General features: G+C 36.4%; 3 protein-coding genes and 1 non-coding gene across 4 annotated transcripts; 1 reads left to right on the forward strand and 3 right to left on the reverse strand.

Moving 5' to 3' along the window:
* Window positions 1-405: 405 nt before the first annotated feature.
* Window positions 406-1,564, reverse strand: LOC135152559 (uncharacterized). The gene is made up of 2 exons (XM_064092838.1): window positions 1,489-1,564; window positions 406-1,336 (listed from the first exon to the last, which is right to left on the reverse strand). Exons 1-2 carry the CDS (start codon window positions 1,552-1,554, stop codon window positions 506-508), a joined length of 897 nt encoding a protein of 298 aa, XP_063948908.1. The 5' UTR covers window positions 1,555-1,564; the 3' UTR covers window positions 406-505.
* A 15,042-nt stretch (window positions 1,565-16,606) lies between these two features.
* LOC108221706 (protein MAIN-LIKE 1-like) lies at window positions 16,607-18,432 on the reverse strand. The gene is made up of 2 exons (XM_017395568.1): window positions 18,421-18,432; window positions 16,607-17,260 (listed from the first exon to the last, which is right to left on the reverse strand). The coding sequence occupies exons 1-2, from the start codon at window positions 18,430-18,432 to the stop codon at window positions 16,607-16,609; spliced, it is 666 nt and encodes a 221-aa protein (XP_017251057.1).
* Window positions 18,433-20,606: 2,174 nt separating this feature from the next.
* LOC108222058 (kinetochore protein SPC24 homolog) lies at window positions 20,607-23,503 on the reverse strand. The gene is made up of 5 exons (XM_064092897.1): window positions 23,087-23,503; window positions 22,189-22,332; window positions 21,996-22,095; window positions 21,104-21,180; window positions 20,607-20,997 (listed from the first exon to the last, which is right to left on the reverse strand). The coding sequence occupies exons 1-5, from the start codon at window positions 23,262-23,264 to the stop codon at window positions 20,891-20,893; spliced, it is 606 nt and encodes a 201-aa protein (XP_063948967.1). The 5' UTR covers window positions 23,265-23,503; the 3' UTR covers window positions 20,607-20,890.
* TRNAS-CGA (transfer RNA serine (anticodon CGA)) lies at window positions 23,447-23,533 on the forward strand. Its single transcript has one exon. It is a non-coding gene; the product is annotated as a tRNA-Ser (tRNA).
* The last annotated feature ends 1,221 nt before the right edge of the window (window positions 23,534-24,754 follow it).

Raw genomic sequence — 24,754 nt, forward strand, 5'->3', positions numbered from 1 at the left:
AAAACCCTAAACCTAAACCCTAAATGTTAACGGTTATAAAATTATCATTCCGCCGGCGTCACGGCTTCAGGGCCTTCGGCCCTTCAGCCTCGCTTAGTTAGGGTTTAGGCTCGAGGGAGTAGGGCCTACCGGCCCTACACCCTCAATCCTAAACCCTAACCGTCGGCCAATTTATATACAATATGAATTAATCTTTCTAAAACCCAAACCTAAACCCTAAATGTTAACGGTTATAAAATTATCATTCCGCCGGCGTCTCGGCTTCAGGGCCTTCGGCCCTTCAGCCTCGCTTAATTAGGTTTAGGCTCGAGGGAGTAGGGCCTACCGGCCCTACACCTTCAATCCTAAACCCTAACCGTCGGCCAATTTAATTATTAAAACATTAACGCTATACTAAAACAGAAACATACGACATGAAATTAAAATATTTACAAGATCCGTGCTATCATATATCACAAGTTCAGCATCCTATAACTAGAATGTCATCAAAAACCTACAAATATCATCATCCCCTATGTGAACCAGTACCACAGTCAGGAACCTTCTTAGCCCTCTTTGACCGTCGAACATAAAAGACGTCAAAAGGGGGTACACTAGGCTGCGTAGCAGGCTGACTAGGCTGCGTAGACGTAGCAGGCTGACTAGGCTGCGTAGACTGTGTAGACTGTGAAGAGATGCCCAAGTCAAAAGGGGGTACCTCTGGTGTACCATGCCAAGGCCGAATCCTGTGATGACGCTGCACAACAGGAGGAGGCTGCTCTGTACTGGTATCTGGCATCTGAGAAGTCTGCTGCTCAGGTACTGGCTGTGAAGGCAAACTTAGGCCTAGAGAAAAACTAGGCCACCAGTCACCGGCACCGGTAGTAGTAGCTGCAGCGGCAGCAGCAGCAGGGCGAGTAGAAGCCTCGGCTACAGTAGCAGTAGCTGTGGCAGCAGCAGCAGAAGCATCAGCAACAGTAGCTGTAGCAGCAGTAGCAGAAGACTCTGGGCCTCGATCCTCGCCTGTACCTATATGATCCGCATGATCAGCATCATCATCCGGCTCATCAACTAATCGTCCACCGCCTCGGCCTCCATTGCCACGAGCACGGCCTCCCCTGCCACGAGCACGGCCTCTCCCGGCACCAGCGCGGCCTCTCCTGCCACCACCACGGCCTCCTCTATCACCTGCATCCTCCCCTCCCCCGTCCTGTCTAGCATCCTGCTCCTCAACTTGACGTGGATCAAACTTGTATGCATTCCGATCTCGGAGATGGTGCATACTCTGAGTGGCTAGTTGGGACATATCCGGGAGGACGTCTGCTGTCCTGGCTGCTATAGTCTCTAGCACAACTCCCTGAAATACAACGAATACAAATGCAATATCAACTACTAGAACCCATCAAATAAAGCATGACGACTAATACAACTAATACCCCAACTACAGATAACGAAAACACACGACACATATCACAGAAAGTGCAGATATAATAGTCAAAAAATACTTACCAGGTGGGTATGCAGTGCACCCAACTGACTAATGAACCTCACAGTCCGAGGCAAGTACCAATCCATGTACTCTGGGACTGTAGTGTAACGCCCCAGATCCGCATCCCACAGATCTGGCTCGTTACTAAGCATCTGGATCAAACAACACTTGCATTATTTAATAATATCTTACAACAAAACTCTTGCCCCACAAGTCCAGGGCCGATCGTCTTATAACATCATTTCCAAGTCTAACTTGATTACATATTGGGAAGTCTGATTACAGACTATAATAACTATTGATAATACTACCAAACGGCGTAATCTAGCGGCCTCAGTTTGGGTGATGCGCCTTCTCCTTTCCCTTGCCAGTACCCGTTTCCGGGCGGTTCTCCTTAGTCGTGCCATACTCGCTTTTTACTGCTTAAGATAATATAAAGTTGATGCAAGGATGAGCAATCATATTGCTCAGCAAGTTCACATAGCACATAACAACAAATAGCAGAATAATCGAGTAAAACATCGAAGGCATTTCAAAACAAAGTAATGAAGCAGATAATGCCAACCAACAGAACAATTTCCAAAAATAAGAAAAGGCTGGTCTTCCACCTTTCGGTAACACTACATGGTCCGATCATAACCATTTCGTGCTTCCCGTCCCCCTGTGTAATCTTTGCAGTCTGATCGTCACTGCACAAGATACACCTCACACTCTCATTTTTGCTAGCATAAGGGTTAACATTTGTAACCCTAGACTATCCACACACAGCAGACAGTCAATAATTTATCATCTCTTCCACGAATTTAATAAATTCGTGTTGACCAGCTTAAACAGAATCCTCCGAGTGCACATTACTTCGTCTAAGGAATGCGAACAATGCATCCTTTATTTATTAGTCAAGAAGTTTCAAGCTTTCACAATGTCGGAGAGGTATTGAATATTATTATGAGCGGTTACTTCCGAACAAAAGAAGAACCCGAAATGAATAAGATTTTCCGGTTTGCCACTAATATTTGATATCAACTCGGTCAAATCAATAACAAACACATTTAAAATATTAAACACACAAGAATGTGTCATATTGGAGAAAAGAAAATAGCGAACTTGCCTGGCGTCCTTAGCTTATAATTAGTGGCTCCGCTTTTCCAAGTATTAAATAAGTATTCTATACAACACACAAAATAGTGGTTTAGAAATTTATCCAAAAGAAATTAATGATTTAATACTACGAATATTTTCACTAATTCCTTGTAATCTCTTGACTAACACTATATTTCAACTCATTATCTTTATATTAGGGGAATTTATGCTTCATTACAAATTTAGTAAAGATTAATCTTCCATTAATTAATTAGTGATTACTCACTTGTCTATTTAATAACGCCACTCGTCCTATTGTCACTAATTTGACAAATAATACGTCTCAAGTTACCAACTTGTCTTTGGGTACCAACTTATTTAAATGTGTCACCCAGAATTTTAATAAACGACTTTAGTATAAATCTTCCAATGCCACTTTAAAGATTATTGACTAACCCTTTTTATTTATTAAAGTTTATAATCCCACAAATTAATCTTACTCTATAGCCTAATTGTTATATAAATTACTTCCTACTTTTAATTTATTAACATATGGCCTTATTATTAATGTAACCACTAAATATTCTTTTCCTAAATCTTTTCATAAATTACTTTACTTTATTCTTCCATCCCAAATATAATTATTAGTCCCTCTTATTCCTTTTATACTCCTTATTATAAGAATTTTAAACCCCTTAAATCCTTATTTTACCAATTGATTGATTTTAGATAATTAATTATGAATTAATTAAATACTACAATCACTATACTCCCCTGTACCCCCCATCTTTTCCCAGTATTATCTCCTCTCTCTCCCTCTCTCTCTCTCTCTCTCTTTCTCTCCCTCTCTCCCGTTCGTTCTCCTTCTCTCTCTCTCTCTCTCTCTCTCTCTCTCTCGTTCTTCTCTCTCTCGCCCTCTCTTTCTCTCTCTCGCCATCTCTTTCTCTCTCTCGCCATCTCTCTACCTCTCTCCCTCTCTCGCTCTGTTTCTTTCTGTCTCGCACAACACCGCCCCTGAAGGCGGCGTTCCGGCCGGCTCCGGCTGTTTCACCGCCTCCCTCCCCGCCGTAACCTCCGATCTCCCCTCCCCCATTCTGTCCTCTCCCTCTACTGCCCAATCCATCGACCCGCTGAACTCACCGCCATGACTGCCGCAAGGAAGCCACCATCTCCTCCTCGCCATGGTCGAATCCACACCACAGACTCCTCCTCCCCCCTTCATACGCTTCCAGTCACCGCTGCAGAGCTCCGTCGGCGTTGCCGACGCGAGCTCCGGCCTCCCCTCCGGCAACACCCGATTTAATTCCTCCGCCCAACTTAATCAATTCAACCTCCAATCCCCAATATTCAGTTAATCCCCAATCAACCAACAAACCCCAATTTTAATCAAAACCCTAGCCCTAATTGTTAAAGATTTGAGTGAAATTTGATGTTATATCTAGGCTTATATTCACTGGTTTTATTTATCAATACTCAAAGCAAAAACAGTAGCTAAAATGGTCCACAAGAGTTCATTATTCAATTAAACAATTACTTGAATTTAAACCCAATCAATTCCATATTAAAGGAAAAGATAAGGTATGGGGTGATACCTTGCTGAAACACTAAACTGATATGCTAGCTCCTCTGTTTTTTTTCTCCCTGGATGGAAGTATCCAAAGAAAAATCTATTGATTTTTGTTTGCTATTTATAGGCACTCCTAAGTACACTTAAGCCCTAATTGTGTAATTAATTAACATAGATTTACGTGCATTACTTGGTGGCTACACAATATCCTTGGCCACCACTCAAAACATTCAGTGCCCCATTTTTTTATTTCTTGGCTCAAATTCCAAGGCTCAATTAACCGAAACGAATTTCCGCCCGGCTCGACCTATTCTCGTATCATTTCGTTTATTTTTGGATAATTTCCGAAACTGAAATAAAATAATAATTTAAATTATCAAATAAATAATATATATATATTATTATTATTTGTTATAATATTTTTGGACCAATCTCTAAATTAATTAAAGAGATATGGAGATAAAATAATTATTCCGGCTCAAAACATAATATTAGCTCCTGAGCCGGTAACTAAATAAATACTCGAGGCTGCATATATTTTTGTACAAACAAAATTCTAAATAAATAGCCCGCACAATTAAATGCTGCGTGTTTTCTAAAAAAATATCCGCTCTAAACTACGATATATTAATATTTTATAAATTTTATTAAATCAGAGGGTAATAATGTAGCTTTTTTCGTTAAATAAATAATTAAGCTAGCCAGCTATATTTTTCATACTAGGTGACTAAAATATCCGCTAGACACTAAATTATAACCTTGCATTGGCTCACTATATCCAGACAAATATTTCTATTATTAGTGTACATATGTGAATTAATTGTCGGTCAGCATAACCTTATTATTACACCACTACGTACCCTTAAATAAAATATTCCGTACCTCACCTTACTAATTCTAAAAATAAAATAATATTCCTGACGTGGTAAATAAAATAATTTTATGCTTACGTACTTGTAAATTTCTCGGTTGTTACATTCTTCCCTCCTTAAGGGATTCCGTCCTCGGAATCTCGATTAGTGCCGAACAACTCTGGGTAATTTTTTCTCATTTCCTCCTCTAATTCCCACGTAGCTTCTTCGATAGCTTGATTTCGCCATATTACTTTAACTAACTTGACTCTCTTATTCCTCAATTCTTGAATTTTTGAATCTACTATCTCCACTGGTTGCTCTTCGTATGTTAGATCAGGTTGAATATTTACTGGCTCGTAGTTTAAAACATGACGGTTGTCTGTCTTGTAAACTTTTAACATGGATACATGGAAAACATCATGGATATGTTGTAAATCTGGGGGTAAGGCTAATTGATAAGAAACACTTCCTACCTTTCTCAAAATTTCAAACGGTCCTATATATCTCGGGTTTAACTTACTTCTTTTTCCAAATCTAATTACTCCTTTCCAAGGTGATACTTTCAAAAGCACTTTTTCTCCTACATCAAAGGCTTTCTCATTCCTTTTTAGGTTAGCATATTTCTTTTGCCTATCTTGAGCTGCAACTAGTCTTTTTCTTATTTTCTCAATTGATTGTTTGGTATGTTGAACTAGATCTGGTCCTAAAATCTTTTTCTCTCCAACTTCATCCCAGCAAAGTGGTGATCTACACTTTCTACCATATAATGCCTCAAAAGGTGCCATTCCTATACTAGAGTGATAGCTGTTGTTATAAGAAAATTCTACTAAAGGTAAATGATCGTCCCAACTTCCCTTGAAATCCAAAGAACAAGCTCTTAACATATCTTCTATGGTCTGAATTGTCCTTTCACTTTGTCCATCTGTTTGAGGGTGGTATGCAGTACTTAGGTTAAGCCTAGTTCCAAAGCATTCCTGAAATGCTTGCCAAAATCTTGATGTAAATCTAGCATCTCTATCCGACACAATGGATATCGGTACTCCATGTTTAGACACAACTTCATTCATGTACATTTTTACTAGTCTTTCGAGGGTGTACTTTTCACTAATAGGAAGAAAATGCGCAGATTTTGTTAGTCTATCAACAATTACCCAAATAGCGTCATGATTGGCTCGAGTCCTAGGAAATCCTACTATGAAGTCCATGGTAATATGTTCCCATTTCCATTCTGGGATCTCCAGTGGTTGCAATAATCCACCAGGTCGTTGATGCTCAGCTTTCACTTTCTGACATGTTAAACATTTACTTACCCAGTCAGCAATCTCCCTTTTCATATTAGGCCACCAATAATTTCTCTTTAAGTCTTGATACATTTTGGTGCTTCCTGGGTGTATAGAATATTTTGACTCATGAGCTTCACTCAGAATATCCCTTTTAAGATCTATCAGGTTAGGAATCCAAATTCTATTGGCAAACCTCCTAACTCCTTTCTCATCTTTAACACTTAAGTACTCATCACCAGTTAATTCAGATCGTCTTTCTTCAATCATTAATTCCTGACTCTTTTTGATTCTTTCTATTAGTTCCGGTTGTACTAACATCTCATGAATCCTTCCCTCCTTATGCTCCGAATCCTTAATTTCCAATTTTAATCTTTCCATTTCCTTAATCAATTCCTTTGGTAAAGACATCATATTTATTCTTTCTTTTCTACTTAAAGCATCAGCAACTACATTCGCTTTCCCTGGGTGGTAGTTAATTGTACAGTCATAATCCTTTATCAATTCTAACCATCTTCTCTGTCTCATGTTCAACTCTTTCTGAGTAAACAGATACTTTAAACTTTTATGATCAGTAATATCTCGCACTTCTCACCATACAAATAATGACGCCAAATCTTTAAAGCAAACACTATAGCAGCTAACTCTAGGTCATGGGTAGGATATCTCAACTCGTAATCCTTAAGTTGCCTAGAAGCGTATGCTATCACTTTTCCGTGTTGCATCAGTACACATCCTAGTCCCTTATGAGATGCATCACTATAAATCACAAAGTTTCCTGTTTCATCAGGTAAAGTTAACACAGGTGCCGTTGTAAGTCGCTTTTTTAATTCCTGAAAACTTTCCTCGCACTTAGGGGTCCACTCAAATTTTTCTTCTTTCCTAGTCAATTTGGTCAGAGGAGTTGCAATCTTAGAGAAATCTTTCACGAATCTTCTATAATATCCTGCTAATCCAAGAAAACTTCTTACCTCTGTCGGGGTCCTAGGCCTATCCCAATTTGATACTGCCTCAATCTTTGCAAGATCTACTGATATTCCTTCTTTAGAAACTACATGTCCTAGAAACTGTACTTGCTCCATCCAAAACTCACATTTTGAAAACTTAGCATATAATTTTTCTTTCCTCAAAGTTTCCAAGATTATATTAAGATGTTCAACATGTTCTTCCTTCGTCTTAGAATAAATCAGTATATCATCAATAAAAACAATGACAAACTTATCTAAGTACTTTTTGAATACCCTATTCATAAGATCCATAAAAGCTGCAGGGGCATTAGTTAATCCAAAAGGCATTACTAGAAACTCATAGTGCCCATACCTAGTCCTAAAGGCCGTCTTAGGTACATCTTCGGGTTTGATTTTCAATTGATGGTATCCAGACCTCAAATCTATCTTTGAAAAATAGGATGCTCCCTTTAACTGGTCAAACAAATCATCAATCCTAGGTAAAGGATACTTATTCTTAATTGTCATCTTGTTTAACTCTCGATAATCAATACACAATCTCATGCTTCCATCTTTCTTTTTGACAAACAAAACAGGGGCTCCCCACGGGGACACACTCGGTCGAATTACTCCCTTATCTAACAATTCTTGCAATTGGGTTGCTAACTCTTTCATTTCTGCTGGTGCCATTCTATAAGGGGCTTTAGATATCGGTGTCGTACCAGGGACAAGGTCAATGGTGAATTCTATTTCCCTATCAGGCGGTATTCCGGGTAATTCCTCAGGAAACACATCTTTATATTCCTTTACTACAGGAATTTCATCAATCTTAGGGTTTGCCTTATTTACGTCTACTACATGAGCTAAATATGCTTGACACCCTTGTCTAAGAAATCTTCTGGCTTGAATAATTGTCAAAAATTTTCTAGCTTGCTTTTGACCTCTCACCATGACTCTCTTTCCATTAGCACCTTTTAAACTCACACGTTTTCTTCTACAGTTTATTTGCGCATCATATTTTGTTAACCAATCCATTCCAAGAATCACATCAAACTCTCCTAGTTTAATAGGGATAAGATCTATCGCAAAGTTTTGTGTTTGAACTAATATCTCACAGTTTGGACACACCTGATCTTCCGTGATTACTTCTTGATTGGCTATTTCTATATTCATCATTTCTCCTAAAGGTACAGATTCCATTCCTAACTTATTCATGAGTCGAATAGAAATAAAGGATCTACTTGCTCCTGAATCAATTAACACACAGGCATTTTCAGAGTTTACTAGAAGCGTACCTGATATGACATCATTATCCACCATAGCATCCTTCAGGGTCATGTTGAGGGTTCGGGCCGTGGGCTTGTTGCTCTTGATCTCTGGTGGTGCAGGTAGTTTTGGTGTAGCATTTTCCTGCTGGATTTGTCTACACTCTTTCGCCACATGTCCTTTCCTTCCACAATTGAAACATGTAATTGACTTCTCCTTACAGGCAGAGGCGTAATGACCTTTCTTTCCGCAATTATAACAAGTAGTGGATTCCTGATAACATGGGGGTGGATGCTTCTTTCCACAAGTCTTACAATCGGGTAATGGAGGTCTTCCTTGTAACACATTTGTAGTTTGTGCAGTCCTAAATCTTTGACTTCCCTCTCGATTCTGTGGCACTTCTCTCTTTATAAAAGGTTTCTTCACACTCGGGTTCCAAGGTTTCTTGCCAGAGCTCTGACTATTCTGTGGGGTTTTTCGCTTCCTATCGCCTTTTTCTTTGTTATAAAGCTCATTTCCTGACTCAACAATACAAGCCTTATGTACTAGTGTTGCGTAGCTAGTGATTTCTAAAACAGCAACTCTATTTTGGATCCAGGGCTTTAAGCCCTGCTGAAAACGTCTAGCCTTCTTCTCGTCCGTATCTACTTGATGCGGAACGAACCTAGAAAGCTCGGTAAATTTAGCCTCGTACTCTGCTACAGACATATTCCCCTGTTTGAGCTCCAGAAACTTGAGCTCCATTTGATTCTCTAGATGTTTAGGAAAGTATTTTTTCTAGGAATAACTCAGTAAACCTAGCCCAAGATATTAGACTAGATCCCTTTAATACTCGCTTAGCTTCCCACCAGTAGTTAGCTTCACCTTTAAGCATAAAAGCAGCGAAAATAGTTTTCTTCTCTTCTTCTACACCGACTATCTCAAAAGTCTTCTCTATCTCTCGTAGCCATATCTTGGCTTCAACGGGATCTACTGTCCCTTTGAATTCTGGGGGTTGCAAAGATTTGAAAGATTTAAAGGAAATAGTGGGTTTAGTAAGCTGACTTGAAGAATTCCTCTCTGAGTTAGCTTGAAGATTTTGTTGAAGAAAATCAACAAACATTTGAACAGGGTTGGGTTGGGGTTGGAATCCCGGTGGAACTTCAGGGGTTGGCTCATCAACTGGGTTGTCATTTGGACTTGAACTCATCTTGATTCTATTAAGAAGAGACAAAACATGTTAATAATTTTCGTCAGAAATCATGGTTACTTGAGAGTAAAACAGGGTTCAATTTCTTTAAAACTCAGTACAGAAGTTGAAAATTAGTTTGAATGTCTTATTTAAAAAGAGATTTTGTGTCAAAGTTGCATATTTTGAAAACTTTTTAAAGAAATCTGCAAAACTTAAGTGTCGTTGGAAACCCTTTTAAAATAAATAATTAGTCATTTTGAAAATATTTTCTTTTTCTCTTTTATTCCCGTTTTTAGAAAAATCTTCTGGTTGAGAATTGATATGCAGAATATCTGACAATAATGAACATGTTGAAAGTAAATGACAAGTCGAGGATAGATAACAAAAAGGTAACAACAACAAAACTCATAGGTGAAAACATCATATCATAGAGGTGGTCATAATATCCGAAGCTTTAAAAGTACAAGTCATGATAGAAACAAAAATACATCTGATCATGTCATTCCTACAACATCATATCTAATCTGGCTATAACTATACAAAAGAGTCCAAACTACAGCACTACTGCCAGATATGTATATATATATCGATACTACAGCATCTGCATCAAAATAAAAGGTAGTGCATGATACTCTAGTCGATGCTATCCAGTGTCTACAAGTCTACTAAGTATATCAAAACTATATCTGAGATACACACAGCTGCGTGTGTTATCTCCCAAAAGTAAAACTGTACATATACCATGAGTCAACTAGTAGAATATCTCTGACACTCGACGGAGAAACTCACGGAATGCTCTATCCACTATCATAGAGATCATAGGACCGCTCACAAGGCCAGAACTGGTAGACGGAACTCCATGTATATCTGCTCGGAGTCCCTGAAACACTGAAATGGCAATCTGATACATGATCTCTGAACCAGTGTCCCGAGCTAAGAAGCCCGGCCTCGCAGAAGTAAACAGGGAATCCTGTGATCCCTGGAAACCAACCCTCATCTGCTGGACAGAATCTCTCACCTGTAAATATCTCTGGACCAATGACTGGTGCTCATATGGTGGTAGAAAAGCGAAGTCAGGAATAGGTGGTGGTCCATCAAACTGGGTAGGTGCGGTCATGGGTGCATGAACAGGAATAGTAAAAGGTGGTGCAAAAATGATAGGAGTCGGTAGAGGAGTAGTGGATACGGGTGGGGGTATAGGGATATCCACCGTAGCGGCTGATACAAAAGTCTGAAACTGGTACTGATCGGTAACTCTGGGAATATCGTAAGTGTAAGGATAGGGAGTAGGCTCGAACTGTCTAAGCAGCTCAGGGATAGTAGGCTCCTCCCTCACAGGAACTGGCTCAGGAATAGGTGGTACAGGAGCAGTATCTGGAGGAGTCGGGGTCAACTCGGGTAATGGGGTCTCAAGATCTAACAACTCTATGAAGTCATCATCAGAAACCAGGTCGATAATCTCTGGAGGAGGTGGCTCTATGATCTGAATCGAGGAGTCATCAGAATCGATGTCAATAACCATAATATCTGATGAGGAGTCACTGGAATCTATAATCATCACATCCATAGAGGGATCACTGTCATAAGTAGAGTCAGTGTCCATAGATATGATCTCTAGAGTAGAATCACTGCTGGTCTTTATCTGGGAAGAGAGGTCTGTATCGGAATCTCCCTCGTATCCTGACATCTACAAAACAAAATAAACATTATTATTACCAATTATATGATTACTCGTAACTATAAAATATATATGTATACTCATAGGGTTTACTAACCCGTTGCGTATGTACTCTAACATACGGGATAGGTTCAACAAGGGTACCTATCTTAAACTTTGTGTCGTACTCGCTAGTTATATTCCTAGGGTTTCTCAAATCCTAAGGATATAACTATAGCTCTGATACCAAACCTGTAACGCCCCAGATCCGCATCCCACAGATCTGGCTCGTTACTAAGCATCTGGATCAAACAACACTTGCATTATTTAATAATATCTTACAACAAAACTCTTGCCCCACAAGTCCAGGGCCGATCGTCTTATAACATCATTTCCAAGTCTAACTTGATTACATATTGGGAAGTCTGATTACAGACTATAATAACTATTGATAATACTACCAAACGGCGTAATCTAGCGGCCTCAGTTTGGGTGATGCGCCTTCTCCTTTCCCTTGCCAGTACCCGTTTCCGGGCGGTTCTCCTTAGTCGTGCCATACTCGCTTTTTACTGCTTAAGATAATATAAAGTTGATGCAAGGATGAGCAATCATATTGCTCAGCAAGTTCACATAGCACATAACAACAAATAGCAGAATAATCGAGTAAAACATCGAAGGCATTTCAAAACAAAATAATGAAGCAGATAATGCCAACCAACAGAACAATTTCCAAAAATAAGAAAAGGCTGGTCTTCCACCTTTCGGTAACACTACATGGTCCGATCATAACCATTTCGTGCTTCCCGTCCCCCTGTGTAATCTTTGCAGTCTGATCGTCACTGCACAAGATACACCTCACACTCTCATTTTTGCTAGCATAAGGGTTAACATTTGTAACCCTAGACTATCCACACACAGCAGACAGTCAATAATTTATCATCTCTTCCACGAATTTAATAAATTCGTGTTGACCAGCTTAAACAGAATCCTCCGAGTGCACATTACTTCGTCTAAGGATTGCGAACAATGCATCCTTTATTTATTAGTCAAGAAGTTTCAAGCTTTCACAATGTCGGAGAGGTATTGAATATTATTATGAGCGGTTACTTCCGAACAAAAGAAGAACCCGAAATGAATAAGATTTTCCGGTTTGCCACTAATATTTGATATCAACTCGGTCAAATCAATAACAAACACATTTAAAATATTAAACACACAAGAATGTGTCATATTGGAGAAAAGAAAATAGCGAACTTGCCTGGCGTCCTTAGCTTATAATTAGTGGCTCCGCTTTTCCAAGTATTAAATAAGTATTCTATACAACACACAAAATAGTGGTTTAGAAATTTATCCAAAAGAAATTAATGATTTAATACTACGAATATTTTCACTAATTCCTTGTAATCTCTTGACTAACACTATATTTCAACTCATTATCTTTATATTAGGGGAATTTATGCTTCATTACAAATTTAGTAAAGATTAATCTTCCATTAATTAATTAGTGATTACTCACTTGTCTATTTAATAACGCCACTCGTCCTATTGTCACTAATTTGACAAATAATACGTCTCAAGTTACCAACTTGTCTTTGGGTACCAACTTATTTAAATGTGTCACCAAGAATTTTAATAAACGACTTTAGTATAAATCTTCCAATGCCACTTTAAAGATTATTGACTAACCCTTTTTATTTATTAAAGTTTATAATCCCACAAATTAATCTTACTCTATAGCCTAATTGTTATATAAATTACTTCCTACTTTTAATTTATTAACATATGGCCTTATTATTAATGTAACCACTAAATATTCTTTTCCTAAATCTTTTCATAAATTACTTTACTTTATTCTTCCATCCCAAATATAATTATTAGTCCCTCTTATTCCTTTTATACTCCTTATTATAAGAATTTTAAACCCCTTAAATCCTTATTTTACCAATTGATTGATTTTAGATAATTAATTATGAATTAATTAAATACTACAATCACTATACTCCCCTGTACCCCCCATCTTTTCCCAGTATTATCTCCTCTCTCTCCCTCTCTCTCTCTCTCTCTCTCTCTCTTTCTCTCCCTCTCTCCCGTTCGTTCTCCTTCTCTCTCTCTCTCTCTCTCTCTCTCTCTCTCTCTCTCTCTCTCGTTCTTCTCTCTCTCGCCCTCTCTTTCTCTCTCTCGCCATCTCTTTCTCTCTCTCGCCATCTCTCTACCTCTCTCCCTCTCTCGCTCTGTTTCTTTCTGTCTCGCACAACACCGCCCCTGAAGGCGGCGTTCCGGCCGGCTCCGGCTGTTTCACCGCCTCCCTCCCCGCCGTAACCTCCGATCTCCCCTCCCCCATTCTGTCCTCTCCCTCTACTGCCCAATCCATCGACCCGCTGAACTCACCGCCATGACTGCCGCAAGGAAGCCACCATCTCCTCCTCGCCATGGTCGAATCCACACCACAGACTCCTCCTCCCCCCTTCGTACGCTTCCAGTCACCGCTGCAGAGCTCCGTCGGTGTTGCCGACGCGAGCTCCGGCCTCCCCTCCGGCAACACCCGATTTAATTCCTCCGCCCAACTTAATCAATTCAACCTCCAATCCCCAATATTCAGTTAATCCCCAATCAACCAACAAACCCCAATTTTAATCAAAACCCTAGCCCTAATTGTTAAAGATTTGAGTGAAATTTGATGTTATATCTAGGCTTATATTCACTGGTTTTATTTATCAATACTCAAAGCAAAAACAGTAGCTAAAATGGTCCACAAGAGTTCATTATTCAATTAAACAATTACTTGAATTTAAACCCAATCAATTCCATATTAAAGGAAAAGATAAGGTATGGGGTGATACCTTGCTGAAACACTAAACTGATATGCTAGCTCCTCTGTTTTTTTTCTCCCTGGATGGAAGTATCCAAAGAAAAATCTATTGATTTTTGTTTGCTATTTATAGGCACTCCTAAGTACACTTAAGCCCTAATTGTGTAATTAATTAACATAGATTTACGTGCATTACTTGGTGGCTACACAATATCCTTGGCCACCACTCAAAACATTCAGTGCCCCATTTTTTTATTTCTTGGCTCAAATTCCAAGGCTCAATTAACCGAAACGAATTTCCGCCCGGCTCGACCTATTCTCGTATCGTTTCGTTTATTTTTGGATAATTTCCGAAACTGAAATAAAATAATAATTTAAATTATCAAATAAATAATATATATATATTATTATTATTTGTTATAATATTTTTGGACCAATCTCTAAATTAATTAAAGAGATATGGAGATAAAATAATTATTCCGGCTCAAAACATAATATTAGCTCCTGAGCCGGTAACTAAATAAATACTCGAGGCTGCATATATTTTTGTACAAACAAAATTCTAAATAAATAGCCCGCACAATTAAATGCTGCGTGTTTTCTAAAAAAATATCCGCTCTAAACTACGATATATTAATATTTTATAAATTTTATTAAATCAGAGGGTAATAATGTAGCTTTTTTCGTTAAATAAATAATTAAGCTAGCCAGCTATATTTTTCATACTAGGTGACTAAAATATCCGCTAGACACTAAATTATAACCTTGCATTGGCTCACTATATCCAGACAAATATTTCTATTATTAGTGTACATATGTGAATTAATTGTCGGTCAGCATAACCTTATTATTACACCACTACGTACCCTTAAATAAAATATTCCGTACCTCACCTTACTAATTCTAAAAATAAAATAATATTCCTGACGTGGTAAATAAAATAATTTTATGCTTACGTACTTGTAAATTTCTCGGTTGTTACATGTAGCATGACCATCAATCAGGTCATCAGTCCAAATATGCTCCAGACGATGCTGCCAGTGTGTCATACTCGGCTGATGTACGACTGCATAATCCAAGACCTTCTGGCCCTTCAGCGTCATAACGTGATGCTCGTGGGAGTAGTGTGGTTGATCCGGAATACGCTGTATCATGCCAAACTGTCTAGCAACTCTGTCCGGCTTAGGGGTGAACATAAACCCGTTCAACCCGCTAACCCAACCCAAACCAACCTTTTTTTAGACCGATTAACCCGACCTATTTAAAACCCAAAAATAAATGGGTTAGTTTTTAAAAAACCCGATAAAATTGGGTTGGGTTAGGGTTTTACAGATTTTAACCCTAACTAACCCAACCCAACCCGATTATATATGTGTGTGTATATAATATTTACATACCTATCTTACATTTTTGAGTTTATCCTCATGAATCTTTAACCTGAATTTGATTTATCTAGGGTGTGTCTATACATTTATAATAATAATATGAATAATTTTAAGTATCTCGATAACTATAAATGTAAATGATGACTTTTGGAATTTGAACATGGTTAATGATCTGAACTGATATACAACTTATAAATAAGAGTCCATAACTGAGGGTGTATACAACAATTTTCTATTATTTCACCATTTTTCAAATGTTTTACTAATGTAATAGGCTACCCTCTTTAATTAAAAACTTACGCATCGACTAATATTAGTGAATGATTGATTCATAGAAACTGAATAACTATAAATATGTATGCCGACTGTTACTAACTATCGACGTGCGAGTGAGTATATTTTTTTTTCCTATCCTGATGAATGACTAAATTTTTATTAATTATTATTTTCGCAAGTTTAACCCAAACCAATCCGAACTAACCCGAATTAATTGGGTTTGGTAGGGTTGGGTTACATAATTTTTTTTCAGTTAATGGGTTGAGTATTTATTAACCCGCACTAATTGGGTTGGGTCGTTTTTTTCTAAAAACCCGCCCAACCCAACCCATGTTCACCCCTAGTCCGGCTGATGTAAACACATATCATGGGGCCGCGAAAGCGCCAGAGATGACGGCCGGCTAAACAATAGTCTGGCAGTGTATCAAGAATCTCAGCATAAGGCTCCCAAATAAACTCATGTGGAGCAAGCGCATCCAATGCCGCCCGAGACGTAGTCACAGTGCTTCCATCACTCTCAACGAATGAATGTCCAACAAGCCACCTATAGACATCATAGGAATACAAAAAAACACATTAGTCAATTTAAAGAGACAATTCACAACTTGAAATGTACAAACCAGTAAAAACAAAAGCTACTATGTACCTGGCTCCATGTGGTCCTGGAAGCTGATGCTCCCAAAAAGCAACATCCTCTAATGGAACAGTGGTCCGAACAGGGGCAAGAGTGGGCAACCTCTCCCATGCCCATAACTGCAGTAAGAGAAGGCATCCAGCTACCTCCTTAATACTCGCTTTGCGACCATTGCAAAGCTCCCTGTATAGACGAGCTAGAACAGCTGGACCTCATGCATAGCCTCCGAGCGCCTCCAGGTCACGAACAAAATGAACCCACGAGGAGTGTATAAGTCCACCAGAATGGTCGGTGAACAGTGACCCCCCAAACAACTGTAGCAAGTAACACCTGGCGTGAAGCCTGATCTCCTCAACGCCTGCATCATCATGTAATCTCGCTGGAGTGAGACTCTCTACCCATGTGAGCCGTAGCCTCGAGTTATTGAAAGCCTCGGGTGGAGGAATCTGTCCAAATATCTCACCAACGATGGTCTCCCATCTCTGTCCAGGTGGAGGGCCTACAGGACACATAACGGGCTCTCCGTCAATGGGTAACCCGAGCAAGACACCAACATCCTGCAGTGTAATAGTACACTCTCCCATCGGCAGGTGGAATGAATGTGTCTCTGGTCGCCATCTCTCTACCAGAGCACCAAGCAAACTCCAATCAAGCTGAAGAGTGGATACCCGAGCTACCCCATAAAAACCGGCTGCCTGCAGAATGGGGATCAATCGAACATCAATGTTCAAATCAGACTGGTTGGCATCACGACGTCTGAAATACTGCAAGGGCGCAACACCAGTTCTCCAGACAGAACGAGACCTATGAGTGGCCTGTAAGTGAAGAAGGCTAGGATCATGAGGTCCCTGGTCTCTAATAATAGCCTGTGAACAAAACAAGGAAATACAAAGTCAGCACATCATACTAACCTTAGAGAGAAACTAATTAAAACAAAGCAACTAGTTAATCTTGAAATGGGAACTATAAATTGGTTGAGTGTGTGTGTGTGTGTTTGAATATTAGTGAAACAACTTGTTAGTTAGCTATTTAATTATTATTTCACCCAAAAAGAATCCATATAAAATCATTTGCATAGATGCTGCATTAAAACGCCAGTCTAAGTAGCGTTCAAATGTGTGTCTGTGAAATCTATGCGAAGACTAATGGCGAAGACTAGAATTGGATCATAAGTTAGAAAGAGGGGTAATAAAAGAATCTATGCGAAGACTAATGGCGGGTAAAGAAGGTGAGGAAACCAGAGTTAGAGCAAATGATATGCAACAAAAGATGAAGATCAGTGTGAGTGAGGGAGGATCCTCATATGCTTCATTAAGTGATTTAGTAGATTTCATTTTGTCATTTTAAGTTGCCATGAGTAGCAATATTCTAGCATTATTTATAGTCTCTAAAATTTACAGATGTAAAAACCAACAATGTACTCCTCAATTTCAGTTTTCAGTTTTCCTGTTCTATTTGGTGCTTAAAAATCGCTAGTGTTGCATAAATGTTGAATCAGTCACAATTACCATTATGATTTCCTGTTCTGTTTTATCCTTAAAAAATTAATTCTACTTCATTTATCTTGTTTCTCACTTGTCTTTCAGCAAAAGTTCCCCGTATACACTGCTAAAGTTCCCAGTATCTTCATTCACTGATCTATACATCACATAAAGTGACCAGAAAGCCAATTCCAAAATCACATCTGATTCTCACACCATCACTGCAAAATTTAACAATTATTTTGTAATATGCAAGCTTCTTAATCTCTGAACTCTACTTATCAGTGTATCAACAAACTATGTCACTGCCTAAGGTCCCATTTGTTTTCCACTTAATATAACTGAACGAGTTCCATCCTAGCCATTCATATAATTACAAAACATAGCAACACACATACAACATAGCAGGCATACACACATAGAACAAACACATAGCAGGACATAGATTAACATAGGAATTTCATCAAACACATAGCAGGCATGTCAAAACAGTGAAGATTAAGACATTTTTGACATTAAAATCGCACAAATATGAAAGAACATACATTGAAATCCATGGGTATTTTCTTCAAGTGGTTGAATCAGCTCGCTTCAGTTGATGGTTGGTATATATCAGTTAATCGCACTCTCCTCTCCTCCTCTGCATATATCGCTACTCTCCTCTGTGATGTTAGCCGTTGTGTTTAAGAGAAGGTATTTATATTTAAAAGAAAACGCTATTGCGTGTAGCGTTTTGCTCTATATTAAAAAAGTTTAAAACGCTACACGCTGTAGCGTCTTAGTCTGAGTATAAACGCTACTACAGCCGCGTTTCTAATGGTTATTAGGGGCTATTTTATCAAATATTGTTATTATGGGCATTAATAACTAAAATGTGGTTATTCAGGGCCTTTTTTCGATATGACGAGATACAAGGCCTCCAATTTTGATTTTTAAAAAAATTGTCAGCAATTCTGATAATTTTCTGATATAAAAGGGATTAATTTTGAAAAATAGTTTCTAATGAGTACTTTTGAAGGCAGAACAAATATATAAAACTGGTTTTTAAATTTTATATTTACTAGCCTTTAACCCGTGCGAAGCACGGGTGACTATATAATTCTTAATTTATTATTTATAATATAACTTTTAATATTATTTTAGTATTATAGATTAATTAATTGGATTTAATTAAATTATATTAATCAACTAATTTTGTTTTATTATAAATTATATTTAAAAGGATAGTAGTCGTACAATATTTTGATTTGGTCATGTGTTTGATGATTCAGTTTATAACTAAAAGTCCGCTTTACCTAGAGTTCTCATAGTTTTACATCTCTAAACAGTGTACACGCAGATTTCTCATAGTCTTACATTTCTAAACAGTTTAATATAGTATAAGATAAAAACTCCACCATCATTTTTTTAAATATAATTTATAATTAGTTAAAAAATGTAACCCGTTTGTTAATATAATTTAATAAGATTTCAATTTATTAATACTAAAACACTAATAAAATGTTGTTAGAATTTAAATTATATATAATAAATTTAAAATTATAATATATAGTATATAAATAATATATAAATTATATTTAAAAGAATAATGGTAGAGTTTTTTATCTTGTATTACATCACAAGTGTTTGTAATTTGAACGGTATAAAACTCTTTAATATTGTAAGAGCAAGAGAAGTCTTACATGTGACCGACTTGCAGTTATAAAGGAGATGACCAAACCAAAATTTTGTACGACTACAAATTAAACTTATGTTGGCTTATTATATTATAGTATAGATAGTATAGATTTATAAAAATTATTTCATAGAAGACAAGCAAATATCAAAATTTATTTTTATCTGATTTTTTAAACATTTACAATATTTTTTTTGCCAAAAAACATTATACTTGAAAATATTGATATATTTCATATGTATTAACAAAAATAATTCCAATTTTATTTTTTTATTTTATTATAATTATATAATAAGATAATTATAATCAAATCATTATCAAGTATACAAAGACAACACTGATTTAAATTGTATTTTCTTATTTCATATAATTTTAGTTGAGTTTATATTGATTTCTTATATATGATATTTTTTAATGTCCAAATTAATCAAAAGTCCAAAAGTTATTTTCATCCTTTGTTAATATGTATGTAGACTGCGCTCAAACTAATATTTTATGTTCATAACTTTGAGTTCCTTAACAAATTTTAATTTTTCAAGTTCAAACTAATTAAGTACTTTTATGAATCCTAAAGGGTTCTTAACCACATATTATCATGTCTAAATATATATATTTAAACCTTACTAAGTTCAAGTCTGAGTTTAAATCCGATTCAAACCAAATGAATCAAGTTTAAATAGGAATAATTAAAACATCAACTAAACTCAATTCTACAGGAGACCAAATTGTTTGCTTCAAGTCGAGCTGTGCACCCTGTGCTCCAGCCTCCAAGCAACTCTATTCAAATAGTACTTGGCTTTCTTGCACATCTCTGGTACTTAGATAAATAAATAATCGGTTTTTCTAGGTGTGGCCATGATCACTAAGCACTAAATTTCATTTCATGTATTTAACTCATTTTGATTGGCTACTACTAATTAATGGACTTCATGCATATATGCAAGAGTTCCACTTATCAAAACAAACTAAATACATCAAATTTAGCGCTTAGCACCATAAATAATCTATTAAGCCACTTATGAACCTAAACCTTTTTTCAAACACAATCACGACAGATTTCCAAGGACAATATGACCACTAAAATTTTAATTTAATGTGAGAAAGTTGAGTTTTAAAGGAACCACCAATGAGCTTTTAAAAGTTGAATTATAACTGATACCAGCTGGGGACTAGCATTGATGCAGAAGCATCCCATTCTTTGAATGCAGTAAAAATGTGACAAAACTTTACAGAATTACAACATAACTCAGCTTAAACTAAAATAGTTGAACAGTAATTTACTAAATAACTGCAGGACTGTCGAACCACTAGCCTTTTGATGGAAGAATGTAACATATCAGTTAAGGATTTATCATCTTCCATATGTGGTTACATGTATCATATGGTGACATCTTCAGGGGATCAATTTCAAAGTTCTGAACTACTTTCTTTTCTCTTTCTACAATATCTGTAATTGAAAAGGTTAAGGAGAACTATGCAAATTTCATCAGATACCAAAATTCACCAAACTAGATGAAAAGATAGATAAACACGAAAAGTAGGATCAAGGATACGGCCTGATATTGCAGACTGCTGCTCGTCCAACTTGGGTATGATGTTGGTAACTGAAGCATACATCGAAAGCTTCATCCTACAAACGTGAAAAGTGTTTGAATCCAGATATAGAATAGAGTTGCTCATCGATTTCAGAAACACATTAATATTAAATGATAAAAAAGATCAAAAGAATCTTGGATATCTATCTTGTGAACATTCTAAAGAGGAAACGGATTCTATGGTTTAGTTTTACAAAAATTTAACTTGCAACTATGGTCAATGGATGCTGCACAGCACAAGGCTTTATTTTACATTTTACAACAATCAGCATAAAGAAATTACGAAGTTTATGCTAATTGATGCTAAATCATATATACAATAACGTCAGATTGTTTTTCCATAGTTTCCTAAGGCACTTGTTCTTCTAAAGTTTTGCCATTGCAAGCAGAATGGTAAGAAAATCACAAACTTAAGTGAGAGAAAAAGCTCTGGCAAGTACAAATTTTTCAGTTTTTGGCCAATGAGATAAAGCAAATTAGATGCAGTTTTTGGCCAATGAGATAAAGCAAATTGAACAGATTTTAATTGCTTGCATAACCAAGATTAATTATGCAACACTCCTATCTATGCTAATCTATGTCAACCTCACTTTTGTAACTTTATTAAAAAACTCTATGGACTCCCCAACCAAATTTTATTTACTTATCTATTATATTTCTAGCAAAATATTTGACTATTTAAATTCATTAACATTTACAGATATTTAGATAGCCGTACATTTGCATTTTAAGTTACAATAAAAAGTTATTAAGTTTTGACGTTTTGTAGAAGGATTCAAGACACTCCAATACTGCATGGCAAAATCCATGTTTCAAGATCTTCATATACGATAATAATTTAGAAACTCACTGTGCTCTGGAGTCACGTTTATCAAGTTTCCTCAAATTTTCTCTTCTTTCTTCAATAGAAACTCTCTGATGTTCTAGATCATTGATGTCAAGCGTAATCAATGTGTTGACATGATCAGAAGAAAAGCCACCAATCAGTAAGATTTGCATCAATCCAAATTGGCAAAAATGCAACTTTTAATGTAAAAATACTTATCTAAGCTCATCTTTGAGCAGACGCTCTCTCTCGAGTTCTTCTTCTAACTCTTTCTGAAGCATATCAAGTTCTGAGTCTGAAGCAACTTCTGATTTTGCTGCATCTATTTTCTGGTTGCACGAATCTAATTTATTCTGATAATCTGGTACAATTCATTAGCACAGAGTAGTTATATATACCATGAAACTTGGAAATATGTTTTTACTGCTTCACAGATTTTGATACTCAGATATAGCATGCAGTTAGCTCCTTAAACAAAACCCCAAAAAAAATAATTACAGACTTCTACATTACTAAGCTTTCTCAGAAGGGTGAAAGGCAAAGCTAACCGATTGAACTGATTCCACCATATAGTTTCAGCCAGTTACTTGTTCATACTTCATACGTTGCATAATGTTTTGAAATTTAAAGTAAAGCGAAAATGTCTGCATCCATCCAGTTTTAAGCAATGAGAAAACAAAATTAACCACATTGCATTTGTTTGTCTCTTCGCCTACTTCTCTATCTATATTTGGTTCTTTACCCAACTCACTCTCTTTCTTCTCATCTCCCTAGTTAAAGAAGAGGACATTAGAGCAATTCAAACTGCTCAACTCGGTTAGACTAAAGAGGTGCCTTAGCCTCGATTCTAAGTCCCATACATCTTTTCCCCTACATTATTCAATTCTACATCGATTCAGCCCAGGTTACTTCAATAAGTCAAAAATAAGATTATAACATGTTCTCCATAGAGCACGACCCCAAGACCACATACTCAACAAGCACATGAATTCAACAACGCGCAAGTAGACATGAATTCAACAACACACAAGTAATTAACTATCAATCCACACCACAAAATTAAAAATTAGCAAACAAAACTAAAGAATCTGAAATCAACGAGGTGAGATATTTACCGAGTATCGAGCTCTCCACGCCCTTGAAATCGGCATCGGATTGCGATACAAGAACATTGAATTGCTCCAAAAACTTGCTCAAATTAGCGCTGTCTCTTTCAGACTTCAATAAATTGATTAAATCGTCACTGTACGGAATCAAATTCTTCATCTCGAAGTTTCTAGCAGCATCTCCCATTGAAAAATAACTCTAATCACGATCGATCTACTAGATGTAGCAAAGTCTAGGGTTATAAATGTTATTGTAAGACTTGTGTTCTGAAAGAGGGAAAAGTACAAGAGGGTTTATATTTTCAAATTAAAGGAATTGTGTATATTATCCTGATTCAAAGCCTTTTTGTCCATAGCCCCAACCTGTTCGTCGATATGTCCGAGTGGTTAACTTAAGGAGACAGACTCGAAATCTGTTGGGCTAGTCCTGCGCAGGTTCGAATCCTGCTGTCGACGGCCTTTATCAATTTTAAATTATTTGCGACATTTTCATGGTTCAAGTAATAAGTATTCTTATAAACTACTATAGTATGTTCTTTTTATAGTAATACTTTATTCTATTTTTCTTTTTTCAAATATTTATGTTCTTGAATTACTTTTTAAGATATGAAATTTTTAAAAAAAAAATAAAAGGGTTCATGAAAGTATTGTCAAGTCAAACTCATAATATTGTCCCTTTTTTGCTTATAATAAGAGTTGTTTTGTTGATTTTAAATTTTTATGATATATTATAATATTATTTTAACATAATAGTTTACAATTATAGCATTAATAATATATATATAATATGATTTTATATTATATTATTTTAATATGAATTTTTAATTAGGTTTAGTTTAATGACATTTTTTATTTATCTTAATCACTTAAATAATTTTTACTTATATGTTTTTATATTTGACTTTTAAGTCGAGCAATTTGAGTTGAGTTTCAATTCTTTTATTTTTTTTGCTGCGTCTACGTTTGGAACCTTTTTTAGCATAAAATTTTATTATTTAATATTATGAGGAAAAAACTTACATGTCCTTTAATTATGTTGCCTAGACTCTCAATTTTATATGAAAACTTATTGTTTAAGTTGTTATTCTTGTGTCTTTGTATAGGTCAAAAGTTTGTATAATATGGAGAGGATATCGTTTTTCTCAAAAGTCGACAAGTTAGATGGATATGTAGAAAATATATTTTTTTTATTTCAGAATGTATAAAAAAATAAATTATGACATTTTTTTTCTTGTAGTCCTTTTGCATTTTTTTTTATATATCAAAAAAGACGATTCAATGTTTATATATGGAAAAGTGCGTGACCTTTTTCAAACTCAAAGAGGTTTTTATGATGTTCTTTATATACTCAGATTTCTTCTAATTTATTGGTTTTTTTTTAATTCTATTCTTAAAAAAAAAAATGCCATCGCTCTTTCATCGAACCGCTCTTCCCGCCCCCTAGATTACTATTTTACCCCGTCTCTGTTACTCACCTACTTTTAACAATCAATGTCACGGAATATGGTCAAAGGGTACAAATTGAATCACTTTTTAAATTTTAGAGTGCATATTGCCAAAAAAAATTATTTGAGACCAAATTGGAAAAAACTGCTAAACTTGAGGGGTGCAAAATATCAATTACTCATTATTTTTCTTCCCGCAACAAATAATTAATTGTTTGTTTTCAGTTGTGCC

The sequence above is a fragment of the Daucus carota genome, chromosome 5 (assembly GCF_001625215.2).
Source record: "Daucus carota subsp. sativus chromosome 5, DH1 v3.0, whole genome shotgun sequence".
Taxonomy (NCBI): Eukaryota; Viridiplantae; Streptophyta; class Magnoliopsida; order Apiales; family Apiaceae; genus Daucus; species Daucus carota.